The sequence below is a fragment of the Sipha flava genome, unplaced genomic scaffold (assembly GCF_003268045.1).
Source record: "Sipha flava isolate LNK unplaced genomic scaffold, YSA_version1 241_pilon_pilon, whole genome shotgun sequence".
NCBI lineage: Eukaryota > Metazoa > Arthropoda > Insecta > Hemiptera > Aphididae > Sipha > Sipha flava.
This window is the reverse complement of record NW_020272889.1, coordinates 29150-56386: the sequence shown is the minus strand read 5'-3', so window position 1 is coordinate 56386 and position 27237 is coordinate 29150. Positions and strand designations below refer to the sequence as shown.

Here is a 27237-nt window from a genome sequence, read left to right as displayed (position 1 = left end):
CACGACCGGTGGGCCGATCTAATAACGCGGGTAAACGTGTAACAATTAAAAGAGTTAATTTTTATCGCGGAGTCGATTTCCACACAGGAGTGGACCTACGGTCGCGTTACGACGCGCGTTCCGATGGGTAGAGCGCAGATCCCCGTCCGGGGGGTGGGGGGAGGGGTCCACCGGTATCGGCGAGCGCGCGCGAGTGTTTCGCTGCAAACGAGATTTCATTGCAATCCAAACGGTCGTGCGCGTAACACGTGTTATACTGCGCTCGGCCCGCAAGCATTGCGGTTCTGTGTTTCGTGTCTACAACAGTTAAGCGCATTCGGCTGCGTGGCGGATTCGCGACTGAACAGAAGTGAGTAAACGCAAGCTTGTACGGTTTTTGTTTTTGTCACATTTACCCCCCCCCCCCCCCCCCCCACCAACCCACGCTTTTGACGGGAGGGCGATGAAAAACCTACACGTCTCGTTATTTCGAAATGAACTTGCAGTTCGATGGAATACTAGTAACAGAGTCGTAATATAGTGCATAGCGCGCAACGGTGCAATTTTCGACAGTATATTTATAATTTTTATCAGAACACGTCTGAGATTAAAAAATGAGTTCAATTCATATTTGGACTAGAAAAATAAAATATGTTATTATATCACGCGAAATCGACGGAGTCGGTGATTTAAAGTCGAAATGCCTCCAGTACACTTCGTTCCGCATAACAAAGTTGATTTCGGTTTTAAGTATAGCCAGATAATTGTAATTTGAGATGTAATAATATTATGTACACTTATCATTATTTAGTATGTCAGTTTGAATGCGCTAGTAATTCAAATAATTATACATATTCGTATGACAATGGACAGTTTCTATAAATATTATAATTCTTTAAATATACACGATATTTTGTATTTTCCTTATTTTAGCGGAGGCTATTATGAAATAATATCATGAATTATGAATATTTTGATCCATTGTCTAACGGTTGTACTTGTATTAAGCAATTGTAATTTCTATTTTATTTAATTCTATACTATTTCGTGTTTTCAGAATAAAGCATTATAATAATGCTTAAATGCATTGACAATACAACAGAGTTTTATAAAGTATGTTTTTATTAATATAAGGTATTTTTTGGGAAAATTCTTCTTATTCTAGTCTTTGCTAAGCTATAGATATATTGTACACAAAATAAAAAAAATGCTTTTGAACAGCAACAAGTCCAAATTCGATAATACACTTTTGTTGTTTGTCCGTTATATGCATATAATATAATATTTCAGATATACATAATTTATTGTCGAAATAGAGATATGGAATTCATTTAGTTTTTTTATTATTTCCCGTCATAATGTAATTTATACGATACCGTATATGATTCATCGTTCAATGTAGTGTACATTTATTCCAAAAATTGTACACATATTCTATGGGTTTTGAGTAAACGTTTAAATTTTGTCGCATCAAACTAAAATAAATTAATGATATTTATTTTACGAATATAATTTTCCTTCTATAAATATATATTATTTAATCCTACAGTATGGGCCATTTTCGGAAAAATTCGGAAGGATTACTTTAGTGTTTTGTGTCCCGAGTTAGTTCATTCCCAGAGGTTTAATAAAATCATTTTTAAACACCTATTTTCAGTTGAACTAATTAAAACAGGACAGTTAACAATAATAAACAGTAAACACTGTATAACTCTCGTTTCTTAAGGTACAGGTAATTATATAGTATACCTACCTTTCGTTAGCATAAAATAAATAATTCTTGCTCATTTAATACGTTAAGGTTTGAATTAACTATACATGAGTCATTAATAGTGTTTGATTCGTTAACAATGGGAGTATTATATATACATAAAACAATTTAATACATTATTGGTGATTAACATAGTTAACCGAAGTGATTATTCAAAAGAATTTCAAACATAAATAATGAATATGTACAATATTGTACATTGTACATAGTCAATGAAAAATTGTTATTACGAAATTTTGACTTCTTTGTTTTCATTTGCAATAATACATTTAAATATGAACTCTAATCTCGTAGCAAACATACGATTAGATGTTTCTATTTAACTTTAATTAAAAATATTAACTATTTAACTTTTTTAGCAAGTTGCTATTGTTTCATTTTATTAGAAATCAAAATGAAAAGGTGAATTGAGACAAAACACAACAAAATTGTCCAACGATATAGTTTAAAAAAAATAGGTTAATGCTACGAAACACAAGTATTGATGAAAAATATATATAATTTTATATTCATATAAGCAGGAATTTTGGTTAAATTTGTTCATCGAAATATCCTACATAATCTATATATACTATTATGTCATGATTACGATCTGTCCGAAGCCAATCAATAGTTTTGCTCTTCCTGTTCATTGTTATTTATCAATTATCATTTTGCCATTAATGTGATACCCTTTTTTTAATTCTATTATGTATAGTTCTGTAATAGGATCTTTGTGATTATTTAATTATTCATTGCAATATAGTTGTTATGTCTTAAAGCATTAAACACCTGACAAATGATTCACATGATAGATGCGGTTAGATTGTAAAGTGATTAGGAATAATAACTATAAGTAAAATAATGTTTCGCTTGAGGAAATTCCTCTCCCTTGAATAATCGTGACTTTATGTTTTCACGTAGTACATAGCAGAGTAGAAGAACAATAATTCTATAATTAAAGATACACACATAGTAAACTGCTAAGTTCATCTTATATAATTTAATAAAAAAAGTGACGTTAGTACTAAAAATATATGAAATGCATAATTCTTTACTGATAAAAATACACAAGAGTCTGCGATAAAAAGTAATACTTATGTAAACAATCAATAACTTCAAATTCCGATTAAATTAGATATAATGTATTTATATTAAATATATATGGTGCAATAAAAATAAAAATATTTGCACATAATGAAGTTGTACTACTATTTTTTATCTATAATATTTAGATGATTTTTGTTTGGTGATAGACTATAGTTTTATTTTTGTATTTTGTACTTATAATTAGTACAAAAATCATTGCTATTCGTAAACCAAAAAAAAAAAAAAAAAAAAACAATAAAAATGTTTAAAACTTATACTTACATCATATTTATAATTCCTTTACATATAATACTTTATGAACTAAATTCCATGTCAAAACATTTAATTTCATTGCATCATTGTAGTTAATTATTATTGTCCGTATTTGAATATAGATATATTTAATATTGTACGAAATAGGACTTGCAAGCAATTTCTTTATCTCTCATTTTGCACATACTGGTCAATTTAATTAGAAAGTATTTTATAATACGAAACAATGTATGAGTTACAAGATTTATAAACCATAATTTTTATTCCCATACTAAGAAAACCACATATTTGGCATTTTGTGACCATATATATAAATAAATATGAACGATTTAGTACTGCTATGTACTATCGATTTCTATATTTTTTAAACTAAATCGGGTTGTTATTGAATTTAATTAATCATAACCACGTGAGCTGGTTGATTACTATAACTATATTGCTGATAAAAACGAAATATCACAACATCGTAGTGATTTGCGTGCACTTTATTAGGATCAATTTACAGCTCGTATAAATTGCGGTTGGTAAGTGATATTATTTAAATCGTTTGATGCGGGAGGATAGAAACAAATTAATTTCCTGTACTTTTAGTAGGACGAAATATTCCATAGGTAGGTACCCTCATTGCCATTAAATAATGACAATCAATCGAACACTTTGTTACTAAATATACAAGTACGAGTATGTATTATAATTGTTTTCGTAATACATGCAAATATCTATCGCTTTAACCTTTGTTGGTTATATTTTTTTAAAATAATACAACATACCTTGAATCATAGAAATAGACATATTTTTAACATTGTTGTAATTGACTGTTGATTTTAAATACAATTAAAATACCCAGGTACGTATTACGTATAGAAAACTTTGATAATAGATATTATTTACAATCATTTTGAAAAAGAAACAGGTTTTTATTATTCTAGACTTATTTATCTTTCATATACTTCAGAGAACTATTACTATTTATTGTATACTATTATACTTATTATTTCTAAAATGCGAAAAATTTTTGATGCTCAACATAAGGAATTACTATATGTCCATTATACAAGTGTGTTAAACAGACCGTAATTAATTGAAGACAAAAAAGAAAATAGATAATATAATATTAAGTATAATGTGCATTACACAGTGTACAGATATTAATGTTGTATTTTATTTCACAAAAAAAAATCTGAATTATACAGTTTTATTTGAAATCATTGAATTATATTTTTACATAGGTACTGGTTTAAATTTTTTAATAAATTATATTTCTTTTAGCATATTTTTTTTAGATAAAATAAATATTTATACTTAATAATAATTGTTTAGAATATCTGCTCAAAATAATTAGTTGGTAATTCCTATTTTTTTCAATAATAATTTAATTTTTAGGGATCCGGATTTTATTGTTTCAATCATTAATACTCGATTAAGAGTTTTCAATGGTTCTTTAAGGACAGACAGAAATAATGGTCAGGCGGCTACTAAATTAATGTTTCCTATGCTATACGGAGTAAATAAAACACTACTCTAATTGGTGTCAAGAGCTGAAAACGACATGTACTTTTTTATTTCATAGTTTAATTCAGTACATGAAGTTTGTTCAAAACATTAAATTGTGGACGTTATATAGTGAAAAAAAGGTTTTTGCCTAATTGTCTATGGGAATAAATTGGAATTCACTTTATAGGGGCGGAGTTATCTTCAATAAAGAGACGCCAATTTTCGGGTTTCTCAGTCTGACCCGTTCTATTATGCTTTTGCTCTTTCAATAAGAATTGTAAATAAACATTGTATTTATATTTTGTGTGTAGATAGTAGATAAGTGATGAAATGTTGGTGCACAGAATGGATTAAATGAAATAAATAAAAAAAAAAATAAAATATCACGACAGTTATATAATATATTTCACGCGAAACATTCGGCGATATTGTATATTATATTTTATAAAATAAAATTGAAAGCAAATGTGCACCATAACAATTGATTGTATTTTATAGATGTTACCGGATATAGATAAAAATAAGCCTGAAAAACAACCAATAGTAAAAATGGCTGGTTATTTGGAAAAAAAAGGTAGAATGGTTAGTATAAAATTAATTATTATTGTGTTAAAATATTAAAAAATGCATTTATTTATATATTTACGAATATATGAAATTGATTAAATTATAAAAAAAAATTTTTATCTTTTTTTTTTTGTTATTATTTTTTAAATTTATTATTTTATTATATTTTATATTATGCCTGTATTAATTTTACAGAGAGTAGTTGGCGTTCGTCGTTGGAAAAAAAGATGGTGTGTACTTGAAGGAAAACTGTTGCTGTACTTTAAGACTCAATTAGAGTACTCTCATCATTTGTCACCTTGCAGCGGTTCAGTCAATATGGGACTTGTATTGTCTATAACACCAAGGGGTCCGTGTCAACTTCAAATTGTCACTAGATCTCAAATTATAATCTTTGTAAGTTTTTTTTATCTCAATCTATATGATATTATTAAAGCGTAGTATTCTTCGTCAGATAAAATTCCTAAAAACAACATTACGATTTGATACAACATAACAAAAATATTTATTTATAGTTCATTTTGATTTTGAATAAAGTGTACACAAATAAAAGAATTATTATTTTTAATGATTATAATTAAAACAAAAAAGTATATAAAATACAACATTGATATGATTGTTATGCTTGCTTTTATTATAACGGTTGTAAAATTGTAACTTTATACCTACTATTATATCAATGTGAGTTAATAGTTTCTATACATTTCAATTTTTTATAAAGAACTATTTGTTTGTATTTCATAAAAATTGATTATTTGTTTTTTATTTAAATATTCTAATGATATGAATTAAAAATTACTATCAATAATTATAGAACTGTTAAAATTTAAGCAAAATGTGTTAAGGTAAAGAAATTTTACGGAAACTTTATGTCATCATTTATAATATAATAGGTACCTGAAATGTTAAATATTTTTTGTATTTTTCCATTGTGTTTCTTAAGAATAAAAATTATAGGAGGAAAAAACACTTATCTTGAACAAGAAATTAAAAAAAAAAACGGTAACCGTTATTATTTTGATTTATAAATGAAATATGAAAGTTTAAATTACATTTAATGAAAAATTTATCGAGCAATTACAACTTAAAATTGTTTTTCTAATTATTTATTATAACATACATTAATTATGATTTAACAACTGTAAAAATGTATATGTATAAATAATTTCTATAACTTTAAAATATAGTGATTTAAATCTTAATTATTTAATATAATTTGGATGTTAATATACATGGATGTATAATATACCTATTTTGATATCTATTTAGAATTGGCCAATTAAATGTACAATTATACGGTATACGTTTTTTTTGAAAACTTAATGTTTTTTTTAATTTAATTTTAACCGATTCTCATTATTCTTAACAATGTTATCATTCAAATAAACAATCAAAAAAATAAATTTTATAAAGCATAACAATATTATTAATAGCTCTAAAGCTTAAATGTCGTGAAAGATAATAAGCACACACTGAAAACAAATTATTGTGAAATAAAATATAGGCTATATATTACATTAATGTGATGATGTTGAAGCGTAAAATTAAGCGTATTCAGCAATATGGGATAAAATGTACTTAGATAAAGAGAATGAGTAGCTATTACATTTTATTAATATTTTCTATAAATTAATCTAACTGGGTTATTTTGATGCTTAAAACCGTTGATTTTGCTGTACATTTTCTAGAGAACGAAATCGAAATCAGAACAAGATGAATGGTTTGTTGCTTTGCGTGATGCTAAAAATAACAATCAGAGTTATACTAAACCTAAAGATAAAAAGTCATCCATTATGGAACTACACCGTCGGATGTCTAACCGGATATCCATGGAGGTCAATAATTTTAATTACCATATCATTAACGAAAATCACTTGCGGTATGGTAGATCGTTACGAGATTCGTTTGATGACATATTCTTCGAAGTGGGCAAGAAAAACGGTCTTCATATTATGTCGAACAGGAGATCATCCGCTTTGCGAAAATCCGAATCTGACAATCGAATCAGTTTTTATAAAGAGATGCATGGCCTCGTACGAACTAACACTATAACGGTGGCATCTCCTGTGATCAGCGAAAAGGAGTCTTGTCGTTCTAGAAGTTTGTCATACGAAAGCATTTACTTTAAGCCACAGGAAAAATATACGTCGATTGAACCCGCGAAATCACAAAGCTGTAGAGAACTTATGCCGAATGTCGTGCATCGAGTATCTAAGAAATGCATGAACAATAGTGTATCGAAAAGAATGAGTAGGTCGGTATCGTTCTTCCAAAAACGTTGTGAAGATTCCGATTCAGACGACTATGATTACATCGAAATAGATGGTATCAAGCAAAAATATTCGAAACGTAAGTATTTATACATCCTTCTAATATTATAACATACCAAGGCCGTATCTAGAAATTTTTTTCGGGAGGGGTCCAAAATATGTTTATTGTAATTTTATTGAATTAATATTTTAACTTTTGATATTTGGTTAAAAATAAGACAGAAAAATATTTAATCTTCTTTTGTTAAAATTAATATATTTTCATATAATATTATGATATAAAATTAAAAGCAGTCAATGATTAATTGGAGCTTAAGTCATTTTTGAGTGAAAATATTTATGTTTTTATTAAAAATAAATAAGTATTTTAAACATTCGTAAAATATTGAAGAAATTTCGGCGGGGGGAAGGGGTACAGATACCCTGGACTCCCCCAGATACGGCCTTGTAACATACTATATTAGGTTATGGAATAAAATGGTTATTTCTAACGACTAACATAACGGCGTTATGTAAAATTTAGATGTTAAACGTAATTTTCAACAAATTTTAATTTTTAATTTTTTTATTTTTAAATATCTATTATAATTGATACTGTTATGGACTTCTGCACAAACTAAAAACAAACTTTCCAACCCCATATTATTTAATACTCAAATCTTATCTCAGTCAGCGTTCGTTCCAAGTAAATTTAAACAACTCAATTTCAAACCAATTTATAATTAACGCCGGTGTACCCCAAGGAAGCGACGTTTCTCCACTTTTATATCTAATATACACTGCAGATATACCTACGTCCTCTTTTACCATCCTCAACACTTTTGCCGATGATACTTGTATCTTAGCCTCCGATTCCGATCCCACAATAACAAGCTTCAAACTTCAACACCACCTCAACTTACTTGAAAATTGGTCCACACTATGGAAAATAAAAATTAATACAACCAAATCTAGCCACATTACTTTCTCCCTTCGCTCAAATAACTCAAATAATGTCCACCAGTCAAACTCTACAATCAATCATTACCTCAAACCAACCAAGTTAAATACTTAGGGCTCATTTTCGACAGACGATTAACTTGGAAAGATCACATATTCGACAAAAGAAAAAAAACTTAACTCCAGATTACATTTACTACGTCCTCTCTTACGATAAAAACTAAACTTAAAACCCAATATTCTTATTTACAAAATGTTAATCTTTCCCCTTTGGTATTATGGTATACAAATTTGGAGTAATGCCGCTCCAAGTAGCATACAAAAAAATGCAGTCATTCCAATCCGTCTGCCTTCGCACTATCACAAAATTCCCCTGGTTTGTTAGTAACAAAACCCTACACTCAGACCTGAAAATAAATTACGTAAACCAAGTCAAGAAAATCGCTTACCAAAAACTTCACAAAAAATTTAGCTCCCATATTAACCTCAACATTAGCTTCCTTGCTACACAACACATCCCGGACAACCTCCCACGTAGACTCAAACGTAAATGGGTTAGAGACCTCCTCCATTAATTCAAGTAGGTAGCTCCATTGGGAGCCCTCCTACATCGTGCTATTTTTCATGTTATGTAATCCTCCGCATCACTCATACTTGTTGTGCTTAATTGTATAGTTGTATATTTCATATTTAAATAAAAAAAAAAAAAAAATTGATACTGTTACACTATAACAGAAAATATCATGTGTAGTAACGCATAAATATATATATATATATATATATATATATATGTATATTTATTTTTTTATAGCTGTATTTAAATTAATTGTTCAAGGATATTATGTAGCATGAATAGTTTATGTTAATGTGGTTATGATAGTATAATAATATAATATAATATATAAATTGATAAATTTTTATAATCAATAACCACAAATATATACATTTGTACTAAAATATTTAGAATTATTAATGACGTTATCTTAAATGGAAGTGATTTTATGTATTCTAAAACCATATACAGATAAAAATTCAAGTACATTTAATAGAGGAAAGTAATAATACTTTGGCAAATTGCCAATTTAAATTTTTTGTATTGTTTTAAACATTCGAGAAAATCTTACTTTCTACTATCTATGAGTATATATTAAACATTTTAAAGTCAAAGGTTTTTAAATCTTATAAATATGATATTTACTAACTTGCGTATACATTTCATAACACTGTTGACACTTTTCTATCGTTTTCTGGTTTGATATTAGTATATTCATATTATATATTTCAAATACATTAATTTTTATGCTTACCAAAAAAAAAATATAATTGTTTAAATTTATAATTTAGATGATTCATTCCGCTTTATAAAATATTTTATTTTTCATGGAAACCAAGATATTTTAATGATATGTTTTTTAATGTATGTTTTAATTCATATTATTTTAATATAATAAATTGTAATAGCATATAAAATGTCAATTAATATTTTTTTTGCTATTTAATTTAATACAAATATAAATTCTGAGATTTCATAAAATATATAAAATATAGTTACCAGGAAATTATTTTAACAAATGTCTAGGTTATTGATCTAGATATTTTTGAGCATAATTCTCTAGATAGAAATGAAATAGAATTGCACGATCCTATGACCATTTAAATCTACATCATAAAAATAAATGTGTATTTTAATTGTATAGTATATGTGTAATATATGTATAATACATGTGTAGTATATGACAATATATAGTACATATGATAATAATCTCTAATTAGCAAGTCTCATATTTGTTTCAAAATATGAATTTTGATACAAAATTCAATCGGGTTCTGACATTTGCCCTTAATATATAATATAACGTACTCTTGTACCTATTATTTTACTTTATTCTTAAAAATATATTGTAAATAAATCATGGTTATTTAAAAAAAAATAATTAATTATAGATACAAAAGCTGCAAATATAATAAATTAATAAAACACATGTTGTATATTTTTAGCAATGACAAATATCAAAGAGTTGGAACAGTATCCTAAGTTGCCACCTCGATTAGTTGAAAAAAGAGGAGAAAAAACCACGTTATTGTCGACTGATACACAGTCCAAAGAATTTCCTAACCATGAAAAAAATGTAGACGTAATATACTCCTATGTAAATAATGACCGTAAGATGAAAGTTTTGACAAGTGACTCAGATTTAATACTTGAATCCGGAACTGAACAATCGGTTGAAGTAGAAGACGAGCCACCTCCATTGCCTATAAAAAAAAAATATAAACCAGAAACATTTGAAGAGAAAAAACAATATAAAATAGTTGAAGGTGCTTACGTTTTTGAAAATGTAAGTATTCTATTGATTATCTGTTTTCAATAGTTTCGTTATAATTTTTAAAACGAAGGAATTTAATTAATAACACATTTAGATATTTGATTTATGCTATTATACTACACAATTATTAGGAATATTATGAATTCTAATGTATAAAAGTTATATTTTTTCCAAATATATGAAAATTAATTTTTGTCAACTTCAATTATGTACTCATTAGATATTTTTTGGATATATTTTATTTAGAAAATATTTACAAAGCATACATATTTACGGTATATTTATATATATAGTAAGCATATATATTTATTAGTATCAATAATTTTCATTGATTTAGTAATTTCGGTTTATGCACACAAGTTTGAACTATTTCTAATGTGAATGTCACTGGTGTTTGTTATTTATATCAATATATTATATAGTGTTCACTCAAGTCATCGACATTTTTAATTACTACACAAATATACATCGATGGAACAAAACAATGTATAGTATTAGCTATATCGGAGTTTATTGAGGTATGAGTCATCGTCACACTCAATTATTTATGTGCATTACGCAAAGGGATAAAAAGAATAGTATTAGAATATGATACGCGTATCCTGTTTCTCGTATAACAACAACACAATGTGCGCTTTTATATACATGCTAATATTAAAACAATGATTGTGCATTTGAATGAACGTAAGGAATTCAGATTTGCTTTTAAATAAACAAAATTTGTATTCATAGGGCAACAAAGAAGTTATTTACGACGTTCCTATTCCTCATGGAAAACTCATTGAACAATTTCGTCGGTTGTCCGTAGCCCGTTTATCACCAGTTAAGCGTTATGCGGATAACACTATCTATGATGATTCATTGGAGTCATCGCTTTACGAGTAAGTTTTGCCGAACAAGTTAAAATACGTCTAATATATATATATATATATATATATATATATATATTAATATTTTTTATTTTACTTTCAACTAGAACATTGCAAATGACACCTGATTCGCTGGAAATCGCAACAATGTTTCCTACGTATAAAAGATGGTCAAACGATTCTGGTTTCAATTTCGATGAACCCAATTCCTTTTCACCTGATCAAACTCATTTTGAGGATTCATTGGAGCCGGTCATAGCCATGATAAATCATGATCGCAAAATATGGAAAAACGTGCCAAACATCAACTCAACCGACTACTTCCGTTGACTATATATTTTATAAATGTAGGTATTAAAAACTGTATATACGTGTTTTGTTTTATTTTTTTATTAAACTTTCTATTAAAATAGAATTAGTTATAATTTGTGTAATATATACTGTAATATTATATATGATTTCAAAAACATTTTCCAATTAGTATAGAGTTATAATAATATTTATCAGGAGCAAAAAAAAAATAAAGATTCAAATGTGTTCCTATAAGAAAGGATTTATTATTAAAAGTTATTAAATTTATTGCATTTTTAGGAAAAAAATAAGATGCTACATATTAATTATTTTTAACCATTTATATTTATATTATAAAAGTGTTTCATTTTACGTGGATGAATGGATTATAGATTTTTTTCTATAAAAAATGTTCTAAAACACTGATATATTACAAATAAATAAATAAATAGTGTAAATGATCAATGTTTATTATTTAAAAACAAAACATTATATAATTTATAATAATATTATATTATAATACTGAAAAATTAAGATAGGTACATAGTATTAAAATTGATTGTATCACAAGCGACCGATTTCGTGGATATGTATGTTAACAATAATATATTGTGAATTATTAACAAAACTTTTTCGTTTTTAAATGTTATAGTCTCACATCATACGTGTACTTATTACTTGTGCATCTAGGTGTACCATAAAATTTGTAGCGATTTGCGGGTATTAAACTAAAAACATATTGTAATATTAGATAAAGTAGCGCACATTAATTGAACCGCAGACTAACCACCCACACATGGTGATGTTATACCTTATTACCAAGGTATTTCTTTAGCAGATATCATATTATATTCGCATTTTAATTGATGTTTTATAAAATGTGTTAATTCTATTTGATTTAACTGGCTTTAATTTGAGACGTAATTCTAACACTTAACATTTTCGTAACTTGGATAAAAACTAAAACGCTATTGTTGTCATATTTAAAAACAGTTATAAAAAATAAATGAAAGGTAGAAAAATATTGAAGAAACGCAAATGAACGTTCTGAACCTCTATTATTTATAATTCATTTTTATTATTAGTCATTTATAGTTTTTTATAACAACGAACGTTTATAAAAAAATTAATAAAATTATATAATATAATATACATTAATTTATTCTGTATTATTATACATTGAGTTTATAGTATGATTAATTACATTACTATATAGCAGGGGTGGTGAACCTATGGCACGTAGACTAAATTTTAATGGCACATGCAAAAAATTGAAATTATTAAAAATTCTACAAAAAAAAAAAAAAATAAATTATAGTATTTATAAAATGTTGGTTATAAGAAACTCAAAGAAACAAATCATATATGATTTAAAAATGATAATATTCCTTATGCTCTTATATTTTTCATCAACTTTAATTAAATCGAAGGAAAGAAATATTTTAACCGATGAAACAATTGCTGTTTGTGTTTCACTAAGAATTACTAAAATGTAATAAAAATAATATAATAAATCTGTAATTTTATTTTTATTCTTAAAAATTATTAGAATTATTAAAAAATATTCTTAGAAATAGGCTTTTGAACCAAAAAAGGATCACCACCTCTAGGTACATATTAAATAATTTAAGCAGCAATATACTTGTGAATTGAATAACAAATAAATACTGTAACATATAAGTATATAAATAAAATAACGAAGGTTATTTTTAATATTGTTATTGGGGAAGTACTCCCGCAGAGACAGAGCTATGTGTGTGAGTACAGGCAAGCAGTTATAGTCACAAATAGAAATTAAAATTTGGTTTTATCTTAATTAAATTTGAATTGTTATCATACGTAAAATAATTCTGTTGTATTAGTTATGAGGTCATTGAACATAGAGTGAGATGATTACAGACATAGATTTTGTTTTCAATATTTTATAAATATTCATTTTTAAAGGGATTTTGCTGCCTTTAAGTTATTGGTTTCTAAAAAACTTTTAGAAAGCCACCTAACGATTGTATATTATATAATTCCTCTACAAATATACATGTGAACTGGGATCATCCGCATCATGATCCTTTCTTTGCACTTACAAAACAAATAACAGTTTAACCAACGACTAATATTATACTTAAAGATTAAAACGCTCGAAAAGTATGCAGCAACAATGATCACCAGAGTTCAATATGGTCGAATTCGGTTCCGGTTATGTTTTGCTCTCGAATTTCACTCCAAAAGGCGCTGACAAGTCGAAATGCCTTTTCCAAATCTGTTATTTCGACTAGGTACATCCGTATCCACGATACCGTGTAGCGTGGTAACGTATTTGTTTCGAACGTTTTTCGGACAGGACGAGTTGACAAAATCAATTTTTTCTTACGTTATAAATTGTATCGATACCTCCGTTGCAACCAATTCGGCTCGTTCTTGGACGATTGAGTTTAGGCATAATTCGTGTACTAATAATAGCATAATCGTAAACCAAAAATGATATTTATAATTATTTCGTGCTTATTTTATTATTTACATTGGTTATAAATAGAAATTCCATTATTAAATTACAATTTATAAACAGATAAAATAAATTAAACATTAATCTGGCACTTATTCTATTATTTACAATGGTTATAAATGGATATTAATTATTATTAATTAGATTTTATTTATTTAGTCATAATTCCAAAAATAATGTGGCTAGAAATTTGAAACTCTTACCCTATAGCAAAGGTATTTTTTTTGGAAGTAATACAATTTTCAAAAAGTACATTTGATTTAAATATAGAACTTTAAAAATACCTAATTTTTTAAAAGCCTTTATTTAATAACATTTTTATTTTTGTATATTAAGAGAGAATGTAATATCACTTAACTCATATACTTACACTTAACTTATAAATAAGTACTTACTTATTTACCGATACTGAAAAAATTTTAAAACAATCGTTAGTCTGAAATTTATTTCATAAGCGTAAATTTTTATACTTACGATTTTTACATCAATTTTTAACATTAAACGTTTATTCAAAAAATTTGGTCCATCTAATCATAATGAAACTTTGAATAATAAATATTTGGTTAAAAAATAAATAATTTTCTTTGTCAGACAGTAAAATGTTAAACAGTTTGATAAGAAAAAAACCTACCGAAAATTAGACTAAAAATGGTAAAATATACTTATAAATCGTTGATTTTTTTACTAAAACTTTTTGATAAAGAAATAACTTATCATTTCCTTAAAAATCAGTATATCTACTACTATGTTTGCCACTCGTCCCGGTGTTCCGGCTGATCATTCAGATTATCCCAGTTAATAGAAGCTGATAGAAAATAACATTTAATATTATATTATTTAATAATAAAACATAGAATAATAGAGTGCATTATATAATTATATAATATGGTAATCTAATCCGTATGGTTGTATACAATAATAATGTATTTTTGTATTAGTCAATAAAAATTTAAATTACAAAATTATATACTTACTTTGTTTTCATATCAAAATAAAAAAAAGAGTCATTCGATAGGTTCTATAGGTTTAGTTTTAAGGATTTCAAAATCTGGTATCCTTACCTATTAATATTATCCAGTTTGAAGACCAAAAACACGAAGGTCGAACTTCCACCACCATTATTCAAATAATAAATTTATATATTTATATAATAAAAACTCATATAGTGATCACACTGTATATAGGATTTTCTATAATCGTGCCTTGAAATCATTTAAAAAATATAATTAGGTATCAAGGTGCCATAAACAGATTATCTGTTAGATATTCTGTTATCTCAGAAAAATTTTTTTTCATGGCCGTGGCCTACTGTGCTGATAATTTTGTGGTTGTTATCGTATTTTTCTATCAATGTATTCAATCAATGAATTTATTTAAAGTAAATAATACTTAAATTAGTACTTTTATTTATTGGTATTTATCTTAGTATTACCTAAGTAACAAACTTATATAATATAATTTTAAAATGTTGTGTATGATAAATCTAAAATCAGAGAAAGTGTTATAACTCAAAATTCAAAATTGAAATTAGAAAAACGTTCACAATAAATATTACAATAATAAAAAAAAAAAATTAGCTGTTTTCTTTATTTCAATGAAATATACAAAAGTATTGTATATTTTTTTTAGTGTTCAAACCTTATTTACTAAAGATAAAAACCATGTGAAAATATTTCCGTGTATGTGGAATTTTTTCCCGTATACAGAAAGTTTTATTTCAAGAATACAATTTGACGTCCGTACACGGAAACTAATCGTATGGATTGTTCGTATACGGATCCGATTCGAATGATTTCAAGAATAGACTCCCTGGTAATGACTATTTTGTTTATCCATTTGTCGTTTCAGAAAAATAAAAGTCAAATCTTTTTATGTTTTTATTATTTTGTGTTGTAAATTGTAATAATGTAATGCATATAATTAGTAAATTTGTAATATTAATATTATTTTGTATGTTTATTAATATATTACAGTTCACAATGAATATATCATCTATCTTATCAATTAAGTATTAAATATAATTAATGTTTATAAAAAAAATTGTAGCAACAACTACTGTTGTTGCTACAATTTTTTTATTAACTTTATTAACCAGTATTAACTTTTATTCAATAAAATTGATATTTCAGCAATACTTGAATGTTTCGTGGAGGTTTTTATAATTTACTTGATTCTTCCTTTGAAATGTCGATACGTATTACGTTTTCAATTGGTGATTCATTTGTATTTGAGGAGATATTTTTTTTCCTACAAATGTTAAAAAAGCATAAATATAGTTGATTCTTATATTTTTAATATATTCAATATTTTCAATTGAAACTTATCATAAATTTAAATTTTACTAATTTTATTTTTATGAGTGATATATTTATTAAATTATCTAAAAAATAAGTTAAGGAAAGTTAATTTTTAATTAACATTATTAGTTGAATTTGTTTGAACACATATAATCATCTATATTTTTCCAAGTGAACCTATAATATTAGTGATATAGTAATTTCATTCCATAAAATTAGACTTTAACAAACTAATAAATCATCAATAAAAATTAAAAATATGTTTCCAATCAGTCTAAACAAAATTAATCTTGATCGTTTCAAATAGTTTATCTTTTCTTGTACTCAACCTTTTGATTGGTCTTGTAGTTTGGCATCCGCTTTTCACTCATGTACCACTTCCTGTTTTCATCCAACCTTTTGGGTTCTATCGTCTTGTTCTAATAGTTTTGAGTATCTATTTGCTTTCATCTATTTCACTGAATATGCTTTCATTTGTGTGTTCTTACAAACTCATTCGCAGCATTCTTTAATAACACCGCATTTCAAAGCTTTCGAGGACTCTTTGATTAGTTTTATTTAGTATCCATGTTTAAATTATGTAAATATTTACAAACGGACTGCGGTTTGGACCTCACTGGCTATATGAACTAAAATTGAGCGCCACTGTATAAGTTTGTGCTCGTTTATTAACCACACTGGAGAGTCGGGAATATCAGTGAATATAGTCACACATATGCAGGTCGAAAATAGAATGTCACGAGTCTATACTGCACTGGTTATGGGAGCGATGATTATCAGCGTGTTGACTTGTTCTTTTATGTAACTTATGAGACCATAGTCAGCATCGTACAACTCATAGGTTGTATATTTAACATGGTTCGATGGTTTTTTATGCATTTTTAATGATGATGCTATGGATGATCTCAAAATGCTATCGGTGTTATTTCATATTAGCATATTAAATAGTTTTAATTATGACTATTATATATTCCGCAATCGGGTAAAGACGAACACCATCTACCATGAGCATAAATGTAATCTTTAAGGATTTCGACGCTATTGACGGGACTGTCTAGACGTATACGAGGCATTAGTTGCCTATATAGTCGTTTTAGGCGTCGTGCACCTTTACAGATGATGATCTCAATAAAATTTAAGATAACTATCGCTTCCGCGGTGAACATTTAGGCCATAGTTTATGTAATATTTATTTTATTGGAAATATTATGGACAATCTGACTCCTTTTTTGTGTTTTTAATCCATCTGTATATATATCATGGTGGTCTTCGTAATTTTCGAGGATGCTTTTTAAATAGTTTTTGAATAAACTATGTAGAGTTTTTTGTTTGGATAGTGCATTAAGTTCTATTATAATTTTATATTTTGTTGTCAATGGTGTTTTCATATTTAGTTATTTGGATATAATATGGGGCAAATTAATTTTGTATTCTTTCATCAATTTTTTTTTTTTTTTTTTTTGTTATATATCCGTAGATTTTTTTGTTGCAGCTCTCCATGCTTCTCCTTCAGGTCCTTGTAATTTCCCTTATTCGTATTCTACATTATCTGTGTCATGAATTCTGTTCTTGGTCTTCCTCTTGCAATGTGTCCTTCAATATCTCCTTCAATTATTTTCTTTAATAAATTTTCATGCCTTAATATATGTCATACATCTTGCCTCTTCATGATTGAATACTTCCATATTTGTCGTTGTTCCTTTATTTTATCTAATACTTCCTTATTCGTTACCTTCTCAGTCCGTGGTATTTTATTTTAATTTTTATATTTTTCTAACTTCTATGAACTTGTTATCGAATGCGGTATTTTAAAAAATATTTTTCGGGTCTTGAAATCAAAATTAACTTAATTAGGATAAATTAAATAATTATTTCGTTAATTTCAAGTTAATTTGGAAGGAAATGAGTTAAGTTAATAAGTTAATTTTACTTTTAACATAACTTTTAACTTATTGACTCGTTAATGTCCAAGCTTGGTCAAATATGACTTTTACTAATGTTATTTAATGAGTGATTAAATTATCTAAAAAAACCAGTTAAGTTATAAATAAAGTAGTTTTAAAATTTATATTTAAATTAAAATTATTAGTTGAGTTTGTTTGAACTTTTACAGGTATATCATCACTATATTCTTATTTATAGATCAATCATGTATATTTTTCCAAGTGAACTTATTATTTTACTACTTTTTAACTTTTTATTATTTAACTACTATTCAATGAAATTATACTTCAGCATACTAATAAATAATCAATTAAAATTAAAAATATGTTTCCAATCAATCTATACAAAATTAATCTTGATCGTTTCAAATAGTTAATCTTTTCTTGTACTCAACCATTTGATTGGTTATGTAGTTTGGCATCTACTCTCCACTCATTCCAGTTTTCATCTAACCTTTTGGGCTCAATCGCCTTACTCTAATAGTTTTGACAATCTATTTGCTATCATCTATTTTACTGAGTATGATTTCGTTGGTATCGTGTTCTTATAAACTCTTTCGCAGCATCCTTTAATAACATCACATTTCAAAGCTTTCCAGGACTCTTTAGTTAGCCTTATTTAATATCCAGGTTTCGCTGCTATATAACTCCACACTCCAAAATATACTTTTATGAAGCATTTCCTCATCCTAGTACTCATGCTGTTGGAGCATTAAACGTTTTTCTTATTAAAAACCGTAGGCTTCTCCTGTTCGTCAAGGTTGAGTTTCCTAGTTATTTAAAATGTTACACATGTTCAAGCAGCCTATTCTCTTCTAGGATATTACATCTATAGATTTGGTCTAATTTATGGTACATCATAACTTTAATACAACTTTAATTTTTCTTCGGTTGATAATCAAATGCTATTTTTGGAGAGTTTCCCGTAAGAAAAAATAACATTAATACACAAATAGCTGAATTGGGTCCCTGATATTTATTTTCTGTATAATATTAATAAATAATACACATGAGAACTTTTGTTAAGAGATACAGCAGCAGTAAAATAGCACTTTCATTCTTATCTCTACTGGTCAGACTAATTTATCCTAATTTATAACTTATCAGAATACTCAAATCATAAATAACAATTTATCAAAGTTATTGATTATAATTAGGAAACTGATTTTAATTTAAATAAATATTTTTATGTAGTTCTAATATTGGAGAGTAATTGACATATGTGTATGTTTCATTTCATTTTGAATGAATTGATGCTAATTTTATTTTAAACATTTTAGTAATAAATATGTATACGTAATCTATATGATTGAAGAATTTCCGTTTTTATTTGAGTATTTATGATGAACGAAAATATATGATTATGTCTGTACAATATCTTATCTAGGAAGTAGGTACAAATTTCAAAAAACTTGCAAAACAATTTAGTGCTTATTTCCCCTAATTTTGGATTAATTAATTTTAATTTATAGAATTAAATAATAGTTGATACTATTTCAAAATTAGAAACTTCTAAAATGGCATTAACCGAGAGCCTAGAAATAGTAGATAATGCCATTAAACAATTAGAACGAGTTCTGGAGAAATTGGAGTTTTAACAAACTCTAAATTACAAAACATATTGGGAAAAACCCCAAAATTTAAGATTGTATAAACGATAAAGAAATACTATTAAACATAACTCCAAAAAACATTTAAAAATAGAGTGCAAATTCATGCTAATTACGTGCTAATTATTGATAGTAAAAAAAATCAAATTTTCCTAATGGGCGGTGTTGGCGTAACGCACGTGATATTGGTTATATTTGCGCCATATTTAGCCAATAATAAAAATTTGGTTAAAATTAAAAGCCATCATATATTAATGGGCCCCTCTGAATACTTTGGGTGTGCCGTCTTAAGGCTGGACTCATATTAAGATGGGCCAGGTACACCCTGGCCCTCCCTCAAGGCTGATTTACATGTTACCAGTTGGCGTACCAGTCAAAGTCGCCAGTAATTGAATGCCAGCGACTGGCAACGTCTAAACATAATTTTCCAGCAACTGGAGAAAGCCAGTGGGCACTAGCGTGCCAGCAGATGGCATTGCCAGCAAAACAAATATTTTTATTTTACTGGCGTGAAAGTTTCCCCCTCCACTAAATCGCCACAACGAAAGCAGTTAACTGTCATCGAGTAAACAACAATAGTCATGTGCCGACTATTGGATTATAACAGTGATATAATATTTTATTTATCAATGATAATAGTACATCGTACATGTGCGTGAAACTACTGAAACTGTGAAAAGTGAACTTCATAACCAAGGCCGGATTGGACAAATTCGGCCCACCGAGTTTTCTGTATGTTACCGGCCTACTTACTAACTAGCGGCCCTTGTCCAAATTTCTATAATCGCATATTTCAATAGGTGCACTAATTTTCAACTTAAAACTATTAATATTTTCTGTTAGCGGCCTTCACAACTTAAAAGGCCAAAAATTGTCGCGGCCCACCGAGTTTTACCCAGTAACTCGCCGGGTCAATCCGGCCCTGTTCATAAATATATTAAAATATTATAAGACAATGTTTATAATTTATACAAGACGTGATAACGTGTACACTATAACTCGGTACTCGAATTGATAAAACACTACAACCACTGGTTAGCACTTATACTAGTAACCAGTGGCGTATTTATTGGGGATCTGGGGTTCTCCCCCCCTCCAAAAAAATATTTGAAAACGTCAAATTTTAAAAATATTAGTAATATAATAATTTTAGTTTGTTTATTCAATAAAGTATTAAAGTATAATGAAAATATATATATGTATATATATATATATATAAAAATATTAATATCGCTAATAATTAAATTGCAATCGGATAATAATAATAAAAATCGACCGCACGGCACTCACGCACACATGGTACATAAATAATCTGATATGGGGAAATAATAGGTCGATAAGAATATTAATATCTAAGTTTGTGACCAGGGGTAGATAGGCCCATAGAGAAAAAGGGATTTTCCCTGTGGGCCCTCGCCCTATATATACCATTAATTTTTTCATGAAAATTTATTATTTTTTTTTTTATAGTTAAATTATTTAAATTAAATTAGGATGAAAAAATCTAATACATTTTTTATAGTCAAATTTTTTTTTTCATTTTGGTGGCCCCATTAAAATATTTCCCTGTAACAAAAAAAACCACCTATCTACCTTTGTTCGTGACTGTCACGTCTTGTCAGTTGTCAATATACACTATGCATCTATGCGCAACATAAAGTAATATAAAATACGATTAATACGTTCATACGTTTAATTAAGTTCGATTTCATTAATTTATTTTCATTTAACTGTTGAGTTGGTATTGAAAGAGTACTTTAATGGAGCCAGAAAAAAAAATTAAAAACATTGGATTCTTATTTTAAATCAATTGAAGTCAATAGTTTGATTTCAATAAGTTAATAAAAAAAACCTAACAATAATTTGATAAAGAATATTTTATACTAATTTATAAAATTATTTCACTATTAGGTATGACATTTCCCCTCCCAAAAAATAAGTTTCTAAATACGCCACTGCTAGTAGCTGCCAGTAGCTATTGATGTGCCGTAGGTAAATACCCGACGGGTAGGTAAATATTTTGGCTATTTATCCACTATAATATTTACCAACCAAAAATTTGGGTAAATATATATTTTTTTACTGTCCAAACATTTTTATTAAAAAAATTTAATTTTAAAATTTGAAGCGTTTTGGTTAGTTTTTTAAATTCTTAGATTTATTTGTTTCCCCGTTAAAAGTGGTATTGGTTTCAAAGTAAATGAAATTAATAAAAACTTCATAAATATAATTTATGTACTCTAATCATCAGTCTTGGAAAAACATGAATAGTCAGGAAACAATCATAAAAAATTATTGTGATATCCATAGGATTGGTTTTGGCATTAAAAATAAATTTACCCAATTTATTGGGTAAATACCAGGTATTTACCTGAAATTATATTTACCGGATATTTGCTCATCACTATTACTAGTGTCGTGTAAACGATGGGCGCCAGTCACCTGCCAATTCCAATTACCGCATGTCAGTGACCTTTCAGTTAGCATGCCAGTAGCCATGCCAGCAACTGGTAACGTGAAAAAATCAACTTTTAGATACGTGCCTGGTACTATCCAGTGCAAATTACCTAAAATATGCTCTAAATCACACATAGATAATTCTTGTTATAGAAATGAAGCAACGAAACCAAAGAAATTGATTTATTTATTTATTGAAATGTTCTACTAACCAATTACATGAATTAAAATTTAATAGCATTCGAAAATATCATTAAATAATAACATAAATAAATTTAAATTTAAATACAACAAAAAAAAAAAAAAAAAATTAATATTAAATAAACATATCAAGTTATATGTAATGCTAGGTTAGCAGAAACGTGATTTTTATAAGAGTAGAAGGAAGTATAAAAAAACGGATCAATATTATAACTATTTACAGAGTTCATGTTTCTTAAAAGTGGTTTATTAGTTACATAATTTGTAGTTTAAGATTTTAAATAGAATAAGTTAGTTGATAATATTAATAATCATCAGTAGGGCCTCGGAAGTTGATGACCTTAAAAATATCAAAAAATTACCTAAAAAAAATATGCAAATATGACATCAAAATTAAAAAAAAATGTCCTTGAAAAATTACCTAAAAACATTACTAATATTTGTTTTAAATTAATAAAAATACATTTTTTTTAAATATTTTACTGTATTTTACTTTAAATATATCAAAATTTACAAACTACTCAAAATATGACATAAAAATAACAACAAATGTTCTTAAAATATGAAATAAAAAATTACAAATATTTGTTTTATAAATTTATCGAAACTTACAAATTACTCAAAAATCAATCATTGTATTGTACAATTAGAGAGTATTTGATGATATCAAAAGTAAATGAATGACAATTATCTGATCATAAATATTTATGATTGGAAAAGCTTGTCTCTACGTCCACTGAAGTTATTGGAAGTAGTGATGGGAAAAATACGGATGTTTAAAGTTCGAAATCTGAAATCTGAAGTTTAGTGTAAACCCGGATTTCGGATTCTAAAATCTAGATTTTACTTTGAATCCGGATTTCGAATTTAAAAACATTGAATTAGTATTCTTTTAAGAATTCTTTATAGTAAATAAAAAATAATTACACATTCTTAAAATTAAATGATATTTTAAATATGTTATTTATAGATTTTAGTACTCAAACACTAATTTTATTGTAACTAGAACTTTATTTAAAGCAACTAACAAAATAAAAAAATACATCAAATAACAATGTATAAGTTGAAGGATTTCAACTAAATTTATAAGTTACAGTATAAGTATTAAATTTAATTAATATCACAATTTACAATTATCGAAATAATTATAAATAATTATAATAATTACTATAAACAAAAATAATAGTTTTGTATAGTTTATATAAATATTCAGGGCTGGCCCAAGCAAAAATAGTGCACTAGGCAAAATCAAATTTTGCCGCCTCTAAAAAAAAAAAACTGAGCTCTTATTTTAACTTAACCATAGGCGTGCGCACGGGGGTGGCCGGGTGAGCCGCGGCCCCCCCTGCGGACTGGCTTTTTCTTTAATAAATGTATATCTATACTATACAAGATAGCGAACATTTTTACATTTTACATAAATAAAGTGAAGCCCGTTTTAATCTTATAGTATAGAATTGATATCTGTGAATAAATGTAATAAAGTTATTAATTATTAATTAGACTAATCAGAACTTGCATATAATATAAAAATTGAAGATGTAATTGATACATTCAAAAAACTTTACTCCCGTGGACAAAAGTATGGAGTTGTAAATAGTATAATAATATATAAATAAGGATTTCTTAGATATAAATTGTGTAAGTTTAAATAGTATTTATTTTCATATTTGCATATTGAATTAAATAAATAATTTATAAAATTTAAAATATTTAATTATACTAGTAGTCTTTAGTACAAGAATTTTTGGTTCACTTTTTTAAGGGGCCCCCCCTGCGGACAAAGTTTGCGCACGCCATGAACTTAACCCCATCCTCTATTTTCTATGTTACATATCTACTTTTATTTTATGGATAACATTTTAAGTAAAAATACTTAAAAATGATTTCTATTACTATTACTAAAAACTCATCATTACCGCGAGTATCGGATATATAGTTATATATTTTGAATAATTGAAAACGCCGCGCGTAGGCCGTAATATAAAGTAATATAATAACTTTAGACAATATTATTTTATTATATAGGTAAGTGATTTTCACGAATGAATTCATTTAAATATTTTTCTTATAAAACACCAATAGAACTAAAAAAATATTCGAGTCAATTTTGAAGTTCTAGGTTCTAGATAGATAGGTGTCTAGTTCGTCTATACCTTGAGCCGGCCCTGTAAATAGTAATAAGCACAGAAGTATTTTATGATTTTACAATTAAGATATACTAAATAATAATTATAACCTATCAAGTTAGTATTTATGATAAATTTTTACTTTGTTTTGATTTGTGACTTGATGTTCAGAACATAATACTGTTGTGGTTAGTTGCAGTGGTTTCAATAACTTGACAATAACTTCACATCGATCCTAATCTTCTTCAATAATTTCTAAATGTTATGCTGTTCTATATTTAAGTATTCTCTGTCTGATATAACAGCTACAAAAGCTGTAATAAATATCTAATACTCTGCTTTATAATAATTTATTTTATTTTTCAAGAATAAACATTAACTAAATTGTTATCGAATTTTATCAATTCCTTCGTAAAAATGACTTAAAACATAAAAATGCACTAAAAATGTCAAAAAAGTGAATAAGTCTAAAAAATGCAAAAAAAATTTAAAATACAAGTTACATTCTTAAATGTCTTAATGTATGAATAATTATTTATTAAATATTTAAAGAACGCCTGCACACTCGAAATCAAAACACAAATCAGTACTGTGAATTGACACTAATTTTTACTGACCATTTGAGGACTATACTGTCAGTAATATTGATCGTGTGAGGGCCGCTTAAGCCGTATTGCGAACTCGAAAATCGGTAAAAGCACAACAAACAATGGCTCAACAATAACAGAAATTTTATGTAAACAACAATTAATTATGTTTCGTTTTGTTCTATTTACATATTAAAATATCTAAATCTAATATAAATATTATGTGTTTTCATGTCAATTGTGATTGATTAGGTTCAATATTAGCTGAACGGAAAATTAACAACTCTATCATTAGCTCTATCATTAAGTGTTATTGGTTGTGCCAAACAGGCAATTAATTATATATATTTAAAGTATTTCTGTGAATTATATATTTTTTAATTTATAATATACAGCAAGTTAGTTACCATTTTATACCATTTTACATTTATTTTAGTTACTCCTCTTCTAGTTATAAGCACACACTAAACACATACATAATAAATGTAAATAAATAAATAATCAAAAATAAAATAAATACACACATAACACATAATATCATTATTAATGTATTAATTTGTTAAGAATATGATTCATTAACCACTGTATAGTATATTACTATATTAGTAACCGTGTTCTATTTTTTATACATATAGTACTTGCCTCATATGTTTCCGTCCTTTTGCTTAAGATAAGTTGTTACTTTTTTTATTTTATTTTTTTTTTTTTTGTTTTCCATATCTAGTATTATTTGCGATAAAATAAAAAAAACACACACAATTCGTCGTCATATAATACGTAATATTGGATCGTGAATAAAGGTCGATCGTAGAAAGCAAGTGACTTCATCAATTATTGTGATCTCCAGTTGATAATAATAATAATAAACACAATTCATAACAGTAATTCTATGAAACGATAACGCATGGACTAATAAGACGTATAATATACAAATAGATACACATCCGATAACGCGCAGCCAGTGTAATTATCTAATTTTATCTTATTATAGCTCACGCACACTAATATCGATTTACACACTCACATTCATGAACGGTTGGTGAGCCGCCAATACAACATGTGAATGTAATTGCCTAAATTTTACTCCTTAATAAATGACCAGCACTAACCCCCGGAGTGTATTTGCCTTTATAGCACTAAGGTGAACACTATATAATATTATCGACGTTATCGTTAATCTAATAGCAATATGGCAAGTTTATAATTAATATTAACATTATATACAATTATACATTAACTTCATCGGATGTTGAAAAAAGTTTTTCGCACTACAAAAATATACTTTCAGAAAATATTCGTTCGTTTGATATGGAAAATATAAATAAAGTTCTGATTGTTCGATGCAATACGTTTATAGTTATGACAGTTACAATAATCTATATGTTAATTGAATTAATAACAAATAAACATAATTTTTCAAATAACTTTCGTTCTGTTTTTTTTTTTTAGGTTGAAAAAATTACAATCCATAAAAATCACCCAAAAAAATTTTGAATTTAATAAACCATAAAAAAAAATTGTTTTGTATACTTAGCACATTTTTTTTTTCATATTTAATAAACATTTTTTTACATATTAAACACATTTTTTTTGCATATTTAACATTTTTTCATGCAAATTTTACAATTTTTTCGTGCATATTTGCATCCATATTTTGCCTTTTTT

The 27237-nt window shown here is 26.8% G+C and overlaps 1 protein-coding gene across 3 annotated transcripts; it reads left to right on the top strand.

The window, feature by feature from the left end:
- Positions 1–224: 224 nt before the first annotated feature.
- On the top strand, positions 225–16166 carry LOC112684139. 3 transcript variants are annotated; one of them, XM_025555471.1, is made up of 9 exons: positions 225–349; positions 1037–1092; positions 5084–5167; positions 5348–5548; positions 6841–7501; positions 10360–10700; positions 11421–11569; positions 11665–11904; positions 15978–16166. In XM_025555471.1, exons 2-8 carry the CDS (start codon positions 1054–1056, stop codon positions 11885–11887), a joined length of 1698 nt encoding a protein of 565 aa, XP_025411256.1. In that variant the 5' UTR covers positions 225–349; positions 1037–1053; the 3' UTR covers positions 11888–11904; positions 15978–16166. The 3 variants fall into 3 exon arrangements, with proteins under 3 accessions (XP_025411256.1, XP_025411255.1, XP_025411257.1); XM_025555470.1 differs by lacking the exon at positions 15978–16166 and having other exon boundaries at positions 11665–11954; XM_025555472.1 differs by lacking the exons at positions 1037–1092; positions 15978–16166 and having other exon boundaries at positions 11665–11954.
- The last annotated feature ends 11071 nt before the right edge of the window (positions 16167–27237 follow it).

Excerpts from the sequence above, each read along its gene's own strand:
- LOC112684139 (XM_025555471.1), top strand. The coding sequence starts at position 1,054 with ATGCTTAAATGCATTGACAATACAACAGAGTTTTATAAA. Across the intron at positions 7,502-10,359 it reads CAAGCAAAAATATTCGAAAC|CAATGACAAATATCAAAGAG; the intron begins GTAAGTATTTAT and ends GTATATTTTTAG. Across the intron at positions 11,570-11,664 it reads TTGGAGTCATCGCTTTACGA|AACATTGCAAATGACACCTG; the intron begins GTAAGTTTTGCC and ends ACTTTCAACTAG.